This window comes from Toxotes jaculatrix, chromosome 20 (assembly GCF_017976425.1).
Source record: "Toxotes jaculatrix isolate fToxJac2 chromosome 20, fToxJac2.pri, whole genome shotgun sequence".
Taxonomy (NCBI): Eukaryota; Metazoa; Chordata; class Actinopteri; family Toxotidae; genus Toxotes; species Toxotes jaculatrix.
The window spans coordinates 10,743,118-10,755,837 of record NC_054413.1 but is presented as its reverse complement, the minus strand read 5'-3'; the positions used below and the strand labels follow the sequence as shown (position 1 = coordinate 10,755,837).

The window sequence follows — 12,720 nt, the reverse complement described above, 5'->3', positions numbered from 1 at the left end:
GTGAAAGGAGAGAGACAGACGCGAGGCTCTGAGGAATGATCAGAGAAAAGACAGAAGGAGAGGGCAGAGAAGTGATGAATAGAGAGATGTGGGAAAAGACAGAGACGGAGTGAAAGCAAAGTGAGACGAGCGAGGTGAGAATGTGTTGATGTAATTGATGTGTGGACTCATTTAGACAGGTTTTCCATATGCTGTCACTTCCAGCAGGACGGACTGCTTTAAGGAATGAACCCTGTGAAAGACAAGTAGTTTGACCATGACGCTGGAATGTGTGCAACTGATGGTGTGTGTGTGTGAGCGCTCATCTTTAAACACATACCAACACACACATACTATATGGACCAATGCAAACACATATCCCCAGGGGGTAAAAAGAATGTGTGTGTGTGTGTACGTCTTCCCTCTGATGACTACACTAGTCACCACCGTGCATGCCACTCATACTGGGGCAAACAACTGAAAAAGCTCGACAGACAACTCGTATTACTTAACGTTATCCACAAATTGTGCAATTCCTTTCAGTAAAACAACTGCGTCCTTTGGATCAAGGAAATTATCAAATAGTCAATTAATTGAGTGAACCTGCCACAGGTTTGATAACCATTTTAACATGTCACTGGTTGCAGCTTGACGATTGTCAATATTTTCTTGTTTTCCTACTCTTTAAGGTTTGAGGTGTAAAAAAAAAAAAAAAAAAAAAAAAAAAAGGTGTTTGGAATTGCCACTTTGACTTCTAGGAACTATCTGCTGACATTTAACAAACCAACTGATCGTCCAAATTTCAATAAAAGTTTAAAATGTTAAGATTTAATATTCCTTCCCTCCCATGAGCTAAGGTTAGACAATCTTCCAATCAAATCCAAAATCCATCCAATCCAAATCCTAGAATCCAATCAAAAACAAAACCTAATTCAGATTTTATGAACCATTTATTTTTTCAGTCTGTTGTCTGATTTTAACAGTTTGGTATCTAAAACAAGTCAATGTCAATCCCTCCTTCTCTTACTTGCCCTATTTTCTGCTCAGTAAATTTATAAAATCAGTTAAAAATCATCCAATTACCACTTCCCCTTTTTTCTCAAACATCACTTAATTTTTTTTTTTATGTTCCTGCCTTTTACTTGGAGGCTCCTTGGTGTTAACACAGTGTAATTAGACTGGACAGTAATTGAGCAGCTCACTGACAAGTCCTCCCACAGAGTGAAGGATCAGAATAGAAGATTTGTAGGTAGAAAAGGCTTAATTTTTTTTTTTACATTCATAATCCCTATCCCTCCGCATCCTCCCTTTTCATGCCACAATTTATCCTCAGTTGGCAGTTTAGTAGGTACACCTAGCTGAAAGCAATGCTGTCTAATACAATAGTCCTACAAATGTTACAAGCACAAACGTGAAATAAAGGTAGGTGATGGGCTGAAAATGAGCAACAAATAAAAAGCAAATGGCTCAAAATTTAAAATATAGCTTCTTGAAGTCTGGTTGGTCTGCTTTGCTTTCACACCACAACCAATCATATAAGAGTCTGCTTGGAAGTGTACCAGTTGTTTGGTCTGTGCCAGAGTTAGTTTTGTCAAGAGGAACACATCCTTGGATCCAAACTGTACATTGTACCCTTCTAAATTATGTGATAGTAACAGCTGTCAGAACTGCAGTCCAGCTAAACTGAAAAATGCTTAAAACATTTTAGGTTAGCCCTGCAACTTGCCAACAGATGGCAGCTTCAAGAAACTATTGTTTGCAGCAGTTTTCAGACCTACCAGTTTAGAACCCGATAGTAGTACACGCAAGTGCAGTGGACTTTGGATTTCAATACTGACTTGCACAGCTTACAGCTGACATTTTTCCTTTATACTCCCAATTTTTAAAACATTAAAGACCCAACAATCGGCCTTGAGACTTGGGGGCACCGACTTCAGGGCACCTGCCCCTGCCAATGTTGCTAAAAGATGTAGTTTGGTTAAGTGGTGCAACTATAGTCTGCAACACTCAAAGCTGCCTCAAAGTGACAGGAGGAGACAACTACGAGAGCACAGGTCTATGATAAAATAACAAATCTTGTCCAGTCGACTAGTGCAGCTGTATAAACCCAAATCATGATTTTCAGAACAGATTAAGTTGGAAAATGTGAAATGAACTGGAGTTTTGATTTTTTATTTTTTTTTTTTACAAAGCCATATAACACTCAGTTTTAAATCAAAAAAATAAAGAGCTGCACTTGCCCACTGTCTGACGTGACTTTTCACAGTTTATAATTTTGTGCTTTTAACAATGCCTCATGTCTTTGCATGTGCACCTGTGTACCCATTAGCTGTGCGTTATTGCACCCTGTCATGCTAATTGATGAGTGGCTCAGCCTTGTTGTGATATCCGCCTTTTCCCAGCTGTTGTTCAGCTGTTTGTTGGCCTTATCTATTAGGGATTTATGTGTTTTGTTGTCATGTCGCTCTCGTATATTCTTTATTTCAATCCACGTCCCCCGCCTTTTCATTAACATATCCTTTGTCCTTTGCCAGGCTGCAATTCTAAATAAGAATATTACTCTTAATTGGGTTCCTGGGTTGAGCAACAAATAGTTTATAAATGGAAGGAAGCAATAAAGATAATACAGACAGAATGATAAGCAGACAAAAGGGCATCCAGGTCCACCCTCAATCTTCTATTATGAACCCCTCCTCACTCACTCACTCACTCACTCACACACACACATATACCATACATCCCTGTGCTGATCAGCAGATCAGAGGCGGCATGTTAAACCTCAGTGTGGCAGAGGGCCCTTGTAAAAAGAGCCAGGGGCACCAGTGACGATTGTTTTGAAAAGCACTCAGCTGAAAAGCATTTTGGGATGACAGTCGGCCGACTGAAATAGCACCTGTGGAGGAACACACCACTGTCTGAGCTGGGGAGGCGATGTACGCACAACACGTACACAAGGAGCATGAGTGCACGCGCACAAACACAAGGAGCCGCTCTTTCTTTCACTAACCCACTCCCTCATATAAAAGATGCATAAGATTTAAAGTTTCTTCTCTGTTAGTCTGAGTTGAAAATGGAAATCCTTCTTTCGCTACGCTGAAATGATTTCACTCGCATGCAAGAATGCATAAAAAAAACACACACACACACACAGACACACACACACACACCTGTCCCGGCAGATGCCATAGCTGTGTTCTCATGTCTGTTGCTGGGAGGGTCAATCCGTTGTAAAGCTGTGTCTGATTTAATACAACCGGCTGAGATCACAAATGCCGGCGTTCATCGAAAATAACTCGCCAACGACCCAACGATCACCACTGACAAAAAATATGGTACTTCAGTAGCTGGGAAGGACATCCTGATGTGTCACTACATCCTGTCTGCTTTGGTCAAAGTAGAAACCAAGTTTTGCTAGATAAATCATGATTTTTTAAAAAATGAAGCAATTACCAAAGTAGTAATTGTTTCTAAAGCTTTGTGATGTGTCATTTTCCTGATGCCTTTTCCATCCGTGAAATGCAGTAAGGAAAATTGAAGAGGAGAGGATTGAAGTTTCGCAGGTCATAAATCAAGAAATTTATAGATTTTAATAGAAGTGAACATATGTATCCCCTCTTTGCCAAGCCAGTTAAAACCATTTACTAATTATCCTCTCATTTTCAACTCTATCAGTGGCCCTGATGAAGACAGCAGATGTCAGATCAATCCATTATCAATTATAATCCCTGCCATTAGCCCAGTCTCACATGGCCTCATTAGTAGGTGTTACTAACGTCGCAGTTTAGATTCTGAAACCTTGTCCAGTCCACTGTCAGCCCTCACAGACAAGCTAATGTAGCCAAAATAGCAGCGCTGCTCCCATGTGACTATTTGTTAAGTCCACTCCTATCAGGAGTAAAGCCAGCTCTTTAAGGGGACTACAGGACCATGGAAACATGCAGCCCTCATTTCCCCAGACACAAGTATGCATACTTGCATATACAGACACACACACACACAACAGCATAAGCAGGCTTATGTATTCTTATGTCTAATTCGGGGAAATGTAAAAATGACCCCTGTGATTCTGAGACAGCGGCAGCGATTGAGACCATGCATGAAAAAAAATGGCGGGCAATATTTCCTCGCACACCATCACAGTCCGTAGTCCCACAGATGGACATACGCAGACAAGACGTGATAGGGTGGTTTAGGTATTCCTGTGTCTGATACAGGGAAATGATTTGTGATTCTTGGGACATGAGGAATGATAGAGAACCCAAACGAGGGACACCAGGGGGCAACAATATTTACTCAGACTTCATTACAACCGCATGCACCCTCACACACATGTACACATAGAGGTTTAACCTAAACCAAACTCTGACCTCTCCACACCCTCGGCTCTGTCACCCAAGCCCATTTCTATCCTTCACTCCGCATGCCATCCAATAATGTCAACTACGAGCTCCTGTCAGGCTGTTTTTAAACACAAGGACAGAGACTCAATTACAGCAGAATGGCTTTCAGGAGTCATCCTCCATCCTGAGACACACACACACCTGCTAATGGTTGTCAGATTTGCTGGCAAAAGGGTCAAAGGTCAAACCAATCTGCGTTCGCAACAATCAGTGGCTTCTGCCGGCCTCTGTTGTTAACATCACTCGTTTAAGAGGACTTGCACACTAACGCACAGTTTGTGTTCAGCCACAAGAGAAGGCAAGCAAATTATGAATCCTGACTTAAGTTTAAAGACGCCAGTGAGAAAAAACAACCACACTTCAAGCAAAGCAGCTTTTGTGGTACCCTTGACTGTGCAAAGACACTTCTCTATTTGCTGTGACCAGCAATATTAACACTAGGATCAGAAATTAACACCAATGACCAGCCAAATGCTGTAGAGTAGTGCCTGCAACTGATCCCTTATCTACTGCCACATTTGCAGAAAATCCTCCCTTTTTCCTGTTTAACTTGATGTATTTATCAGGTGAAGCTGTCAGATGAAGGCAGGGATCCAGCAGCCAGTGGTCAGTGGACAATAAAACTCTTACTGGCATGACAAATGCATTTATCAGCCTATTATAACCACATGCGTGGAAGTTGTCTGTGTTTCATGTATCTGTTTCTCTCCGCCCAACTGTTCTCTGGCGAACATACAAAAGAACCCAAAATAACGCCGAGGGGTTGAGGGGGACATCAATCTGTGGTGGACCCTCGCCTGTGTAATCCTAAACCTTCACCTTCCTCTTAATACCCATCATCCCCCCCCTTAATACCCACACATACCAGGAAAGAGGAGGGCCACAACAAATGGTCTCCCGACAAAGGGCAGAGTTCGGCCAGTAGCATTTGTGCACACACATGGATGCCCATTAACACACACACACACAGGGACACCAACACATACGTGAAGACAGATAGTTAGAAGACACACTCAAGAAACATAGATGTGCCGGTGGGGGCGTAAGTGGGGGCTTTCCCCTCTTAACTTGGCAAATATGATCAGAAGAGCCACAGCCAAGGGTCTGTCATCCCCCTCTAAGCCTCCTCATCTAAACCCTCCCGAGGCTGAGAAACCACTGTGGCCCCTGGCCTGACCCGTCCTGCCACAGGGGGTTAGGCCTCAATTTAAAACGAGAGTGAGAGAGAGGTGAGAACTAAGCCAATCAATAAATACACGGAACACATGCACATTCACCCGGACACTCGTCCAAGCAGATGAAGGGAGCGCGTTAAGGGACCGGGGGGAGGGCGGAGGATTTACACCGCAGACCGAGTAGCGGTCAGTGTACGTGTTACAATTACAAAAATAAAAAGCCTCCTAAATCATGATATGAAAGTTGAGTGCAAATGTGACGATTAAAATGGGGGCGGGGGTGCAAACGGCAATACCCACAAATACACTAGAAACCCCGCTATAAATGCCAGCTGGCCTTTCTGGCTCGTTGCAGTCGGAAACTACCAAGAACTACTTGGCTGGTCATTTAACTTCAGGGCTCGATACAAATTCAATAAAACAGATCCATTTTGTTCAGACTGCTGCCTGAATCATACCACTTTTCACGGTTTTGCCAGGGCTAGCCAGTGTACATACGGTCAGAGTGTCACAGGTCATGTACTGCGAGCAGTTTCTGCCAAATTTTATAGGATTTATATTAGTTTTGTTTGTCCAGATCAGAAAAAAAAAAACCCTCCAAGCCTTGTGTAACTACACAGAAGCATTTGATACTTGGTACAATCATCCTTTCACATTAATATTAACTCAAATATAATGTAAAGAAATTTCTAAAAGCTGTTTTAAACAGTCGTAACTGCATTTGACTAAATGGAACACTTTTATTTGGAAACTTTGTTTTGAGGCTTTTATTTAATGATTCTGAACAAAATTTTTGTAACAAAGACAAACACCCCATTATAGATTTTCACGAGTACTAAATTATCCTCAACAACATATCCTATTCGCAGTGGGACTCCCTGGTTGTGTTGATGCCACGATCTCCCCAAACACACAATCCGCTGTAAAAATAGATGTGTGTCTATGATCATAGATACAAAGTAAACAAAACACTAAGATGGTGTAAAGTGGGATCTCCTGCTACTTCAGCAAGTTAAGGTCCATGCTATGTACTCAGCACATTGTGGCTTCAGAGCTGACTGATGACCTTTTGACGCAGGTCCCTCCAATCTTTCCTTTCACTCAACACGGTATGCAATGTACTAAGGCAGTAAAGTCCTAATAAAATACAATCCAATTTGTTTACCGTCCCTTCAGCACACTGGGTAACTTTAGAAGGCTGGGGAAACATTCAAAACCCGAGCAGGCCATCAGTAGATTTTAAAGAGTAGCCTTAAATTAATGTTCTTTTAACAAAATCTTAAAGGATAAGGCTGGTGATACCGCTTAAAATCACCAAATCCACAGCTAGAATATTTCACAATAAATACACAATGTACTCCTTTTCGAGTAACATTTGCTAAAAAAAAAAAACTACAGTCTCCAGCAGTTTTAGGGCATTATTTAACTTTTTTGTTTCTAAATTAAAGTATTGAGAAATGTTTGTGACCTGTTTTTACTTTTTCAGTAGGAAAAAAAAAAGGGCTCAGTTCTGAGATCCACAGACAGACTGGGGAAGCTGGGAAATGCTGAGAGATTTGGTCTTCTTGTGGAATATGTTGACAACGATAAAAATGCAAATACTACAAACCTTTACTCCTTAACATATAACTTTTTATGTTAGCATTTACACATAATACACACAGCTATTACCTTAGTCTGAATGTTTTGGTTTTGTGTCTGTATCATTTTTTTATTTATTTATGCTTTTTTATTTCTGCAATTTACTATATTATGTAAATCACTGTGTTGAATTTTTTTCACAAACCAAGGTGTGTAGGTATATCATGTCTTTTCGTGACTGAGCGATAGGACAGACAAAATGTCACACAAGCTCACACTCAGCTCATAAGATTAAACGCACAGCGGCCACATATTCATGTCAGATTTTTTATGTCTGAAATCGAAAGGTTATGTAGTTGAATCCAACTTGTGTGGCCAAAGAAAATATGGGATCCAAATAAGAAATGTTTCATTCATAATTTCCTTTATTTCCCTCATTGATACAGCTTTGCTATATTTGCACACAACTAAGTAGTGACAGAGTACTTTTGCCTACTAGTTTAAAACAATGAATGTAGACTTCAGTTAGCTATCTACATTATTTTGTTTAACGCAACTGTACACAACTTGTCAAGTGCGCAAATGTCACCATTTCAGACAATAAAAGTGTCGCCTACTTCTTGTCTGAGACTGGCGATGCTTCCTGGAAGAAATAAAGCAAGGTGGAGGTAAAATGTAATTAACCCATCCACCTCTGGCAGTTGACAAAGATACAAACGGTAAGCCTGGAGGGAGAGAAACTCCCACCTGCACCAGCAAATCAAATACACACCTTTTACAATGTAGCTCTGTCAGCCGAACAACAAGCGTGACTGGAGGCACAAGCTGACTGACAAAACAACAAACACGCACACTGAGTTACTGCCCTGCCCTCTATTAGGAAACACAATGAGCCTGTAAGGGGATCTTAATGAAGGACTCCCCTGAGGCAAAGCCTGACGCCTCTGCTGAGGATGTGTACTGTAAGAGCTCATTAAATGAACATGAGTACTACCACTGACATGGTGGGAGTGAGTGAGTGTGCCTGTGTGTGTGTGCCTGTGTGTGTGTGCGGTGTTCAGTTACAATACCAGATTTAGCTGTTCATGTCATGCAGTACACACGCCGCTTTGCACCAATTTATTGAGCGTGCACGTCCATGTTGTTCCATTTGTGTGTGTTGAAAGAATTCATGACACAATCGGACTTTTACATAGGGGAGAGTGAGAGTTTCGTGTGTGGCTGTGGCATTTTGCTACTGGAAAATACTTACACGGGACTATTGATATCACAGACACTACCGCGGGTCTCTTATCCTGACAAAATGAACTTGAAGGAATAATCACATTTAGAACAAGGAAGGGCACCGGGTGAGGGAGGAAGAGATAATTTTGCGGAGAGAGTGTTTGACAAACGTGAGACGGGGCAGGGAGACCAAAAAAGAAACAGAGGATGGGGGAAACGTCTGAAACTAAATGGAGCAGAGGAAGGAGTAGTGCATGTGGAATTTGATGTAGCAGTGCCCTCTTGTGGGTGAAAAATTAACTGGCACTCAGTTAATTTTGAAGACCAGAATGTAAATCACAAAAGAACTGTTGGACGTCCTCAGTATTCAATCAGCCCAGAGTGTGTTTTGGGTCTTTTTATGCTCTGCTTGCACCTTATGAAGTTTACCACTAGTCTTTAACCATAATCTTCTTTTAGTTCGGTTTATTTGGATCGGTTTTAGCTATCAGATGTGTGACAGCTAAAACTATGATTATCATTAATGTGTACCTGAATATATAAGTCGTGGACTCACCTCTCTACCCTTGTGTGTGACCAGGGCAGCAAGCGGCTTGGCATAGAAACGGCTGTAGCTGAATCCCAGGCAGCCATACATACTGTTAGCAGTCAGCTTCAGAGCCTTCTGACGGATGTCGTACTGAGGAACATTCAGACTTAAATTAGGCCAAACAGATACAAGGATTTGCACATCTCAAAGTCATGATTAAAATACTAGGAACAAGGATATGCTGTTAGTATGTGTGTTGCCCTTATGAGCATGCAAATACAGGTGCAATATCACACATATGTATGGTTGAGCTTTAGTATGTGTACCTGCAGATAAAGGTCTGGGTTGATGTCCTGCTGTTTCATCAGCTGTTTGACCTGTCTACGCCGCTCGACCAGCTTTCTGATTTCCTTTGGCAGGATTCCCATTTCCAGGCTGGAATCTGGAATCTCAGGAATCCCCTCTAGCTCGTCCTCCTATTACCATAGAAACAAGAATTAAAAAAAGAGAGTAGGAACTTTTCTTTGGGGTAAAAAAAAAAACACAGTGAAACACATTAAATCTTTGTTCCTGGGATAAATCAATAATTCATGTCTGGGTTTCAGAAATCATTTAATCCCAAAACTATTTTTTTTTTATTACTGAATCATTTGGTCACACAAACACACCTGCTCCTACAGTAAACATATGACACACCTCATTCTTCTTCTGTGTGTTTTGAGCCTCCCTCTGCACAGTGGTGAAGCAGATGTTGAACTCCTGGATGATTGACGGATACAGGCTGTTGAAGTCGAGCAGCAGCACAAACTTATCATAGAAACCTATGGAAAGGTAGTGGAGAGAGGTTATAGAAAAATGAAAACTTGCCAACACAGGAGATACAAATAAAGTTACAAGACTTCAAACGTGTGCTTACCAACTTTAGGATCCAGCACCAGACCTCCAGCATAGGCTGCCTTCTTCTTCCGCTTGCCTTTCCCTGAATCCACATCTTCTTCTCCTTCGGCCTGGGATTCAAAAACAAAGATGGGAATAAGTAGCAGGAAACATTGGTTACATGAATACATTAGAAAAAAAAAAAAGAACCTGTGCGTGTGCATCTTTACCGTCTCCAGCTGGGCCTTTCTGAAGGACGGTTTGTCGGGGACGATGTAATTTTTCTCATGGAAGGCATGAAGCAACAGGAACTCATTCCTCTCAGAGCGACCACCCATCAAAGTACGAGACTGCGGAGAAGAAAGCAGGTGAATGAAGAAGGCATTATCAAAAGGAAAAGAGTTCTAAACCAGAGGTCACAAAAGACTTGAACCAGCCTGAAGTAAGCCTTTGAGGTAATGCAGCTTTATGTTCCATTCTAACTGAAATCGAAAATGTCACTTTACACATTGCACTGAATTTTGTAGTTCTTCCTGAAACACACTAGTTGATTAAAACCGCGCTAAGACTTGATAAAAGCTCTGAAGATCAAGATAAGAGCTCCAAGTCTTTTCTTTTCATTTATGTGAGAACCAAGCCATTCTTTTTTTTCTGCCAACTGTTTTGTTTCTGACTTCAATTTTCTACTCCAACTGCACAATAAACGAGAAAGAGCCGCTGCCTTGAATTTAAAAACCTCAACTGTCCATTCTTGGTTTTTTTTTTTTTTGTCATATGTGTTTGAAATGCTTTTTTTCTTTCCACATAATGTTGGTTGTAGAGACATTTTTAGTTTTGAAAGCCAGATATTCTCCAGAGCTCATCCCTGAGTCAGTTCAGGTAGATGCAGCTTAAGCAGTATTTAGCAAATTGTGAAGAGACTGAAATGTTATTTGAGTTTGTTGGTTGAGTTGAGCAATAATAGTATGGTTGTTTAATGAAGGTAAAGAAAACAGTGTTGTTGAATGTTACCAAGACGTTGCCAGCGATGTTGGTGATCTGCAGGGCCAGCGGCAACACGTTGAGCTCACACATGATCTGGAGGATCAGCTTGGCGTCTGTCCACGTCAACTCCAACAGGTACAGCAGGTGAGGAGAGTCACTGACACACAAAACCCATCTTTTAGGATGCGTATAATGTCCACACTGATGTCAAAAACAGGGCATTCACACATTTTGTAACATTTACAACAGACCAAGGGAGTTACTACTAGATGTGAGTTATGTAATCTATTGTTCTGTGTTGGTGTGTTTCCTCATTTGGTGAAATGGCCCTTTAAATTTATCTACCTATAGAGATTTTTGATATCTTCTGGGGGGACTGTGACTCGCTCCGTTTTCAGCAGCTGCGCAGCCAGCTCAGTCAGATGATAACTTTTACAGCGAATCAGCTCCTTGGCTGAGATCTCCACGTCGCACACCAGACGGCCACAGGTTGCGCTCTTCTCTGCAAAGGCACCACGACCCTGCACAAGCACATACAACATGTGAAATGTTTAGTGATGTGCACAATGGAGCAGATTTAAAAACAATCAACTTCTATTACCAGTGATTTCTGCTTTTCTTACCCCTAATTTGGGCATATTGGCCCTCCTAAGACGACCAATCTTAGACCAGTGTGGAACCTTGCACACGTTGATCCTCTGCAGAAGCACTTCCAGGTCAAAACCAAAGATGTCGTGGCCCTAAAGGAAACACAGGAAATATTCCCATAAGCTTCTACAAGGATGTTAATATGTTGAGGAAATTGCATAGATTTACTCAATCCCAGCATCTTCTACTCACCACCAACACATCAGGGTCGATCTTGTGCATTTTGGCCAAGAAGAAGCCAAGCAGGGTCCGCTCTGTAGCAGCTATCTCCACTTTCCCGTTCTAACAGAGGGAGGGAGACACATCGTCAATGTTTTGCATTCACACAGACCACAAAGAGGAATCCTAGTGCATAAAATATTCTTATATATATAGTCTTATGAAATCTATACATAATAATATAATAAACTAAATATGTTTGTGAAAATATCTAGAGAAAGTTTTTCCTGTTTCTGAAAAAAAACAGGAAACCTGAGCTCCTTAGAAAGCGGCTGCTCACCTTCTTCCTCACAGCCTCTTTGAAGTCGTATGGGAAAATACAGTCAGCTGGTTTACTGACCACTGAAAAAAACAAAAAGAAAATATTAACAATTCCCACATGTTCGTCATTTGGCCATTTTTTTCAAACTGTGCTGTAAAATTTTGACTAGTGCTTAACAAAATGTAAACTGAAATGTATGAGGACTGAATATGACTATATTCCCTTAAATATCCATTTCATTTCTATGCAATTCTATAACATTTTAATACATTTTCTAACATGAAAAAAGAAAAAAAGAAAAAGCCAATAAATAAATAACTCACCACAGAAATGGGTCTGGTAGGGAGGCTGAGGTGGAGCTTTATCCATATGGAACCGATAGTGGACAAGTGCAGCCAGGGACACTATCTGCAGAGGAACAATTAAAACATTAGGTCCTTTTCCATAAAACAACGCAGTTATATAATAATGCATATCGAATCTATCATTGGTCGGACCTCGTTGTGGTGCGTCTTGGGGTTCTGGATGGTCTTGAGGCTGATGGACATGACAGTGAGGGGTGGGGGTGACAGGTCTTTAACCACGGTGACCAGGTCACTCCTCAGGGCCACAGCCTCCACCTTACACCAGCTCACCGGCTGGCTGATCAGCTCTAAGACAGACACAGCGGAGATGTTACAGGAGATTAGGAGGATTCAAGCTGTTGTATTTAATCCACTGGGAACATTTCCCAGTGTGATAACCTAAAATTAGTCTTACTTGTTTTATGCCAAATTCTTTCTACACTAAACTAAGTTTAACTAAATGCAGGTTATTATCAGTTTTGAAACATATGGCGTGTCT

General features: G+C 41.3%; 1 protein-coding gene across 2 annotated transcripts in view; it reads right to left on the bottom strand.

The window, feature by feature from the left end:
• Nucleotides 1-12,720, bottom strand: part of pola1 (polymerase (DNA directed), alpha 1) — a 51,619-nt gene that overhangs the window by 34,989 nt on the left and 3,910 nt on the right. For both annotated transcript variants that reach the window (XR_005896564.1, XM_041066288.1), the window contains exons 15-26: nt 12,375-12,529; nt 12,201-12,285; nt 11,896-11,957; nt 11,589-11,678; nt 11,372-11,488; nt 11,094-11,269; nt 10,776-10,905; nt 9,995-10,114; nt 9,805-9,895; nt 9,585-9,709; nt 9,215-9,364; nt 8,916-9,038 (exon numbers count right to left, since the gene is read on the bottom strand). Coding sequence is in view for 1 of the 2 variants with exons in the window: in XM_041066288.1 (XP_040922222.1) it covers nt 8,916-9,038; nt 9,215-9,364; nt 9,585-9,709; nt 9,805-9,895; nt 9,995-10,114; nt 10,776-10,905; nt 11,094-11,269; nt 11,372-11,488; nt 11,589-11,678; nt 11,896-11,957; nt 12,201-12,285; nt 12,375-12,529 (1,424 nt within the window). In the remaining variant the exon portion in view is untranslated. The remainder of the gene's footprint in view (nt 1-8,915; nt 9,039-9,214; nt 9,365-9,584; nt 9,710-9,804; nt 9,896-9,994; nt 10,115-10,775; nt 10,906-11,093; nt 11,270-11,371; nt 11,489-11,588; nt 11,679-11,895; nt 11,958-12,200; nt 12,286-12,374; nt 12,530-12,720) is intronic.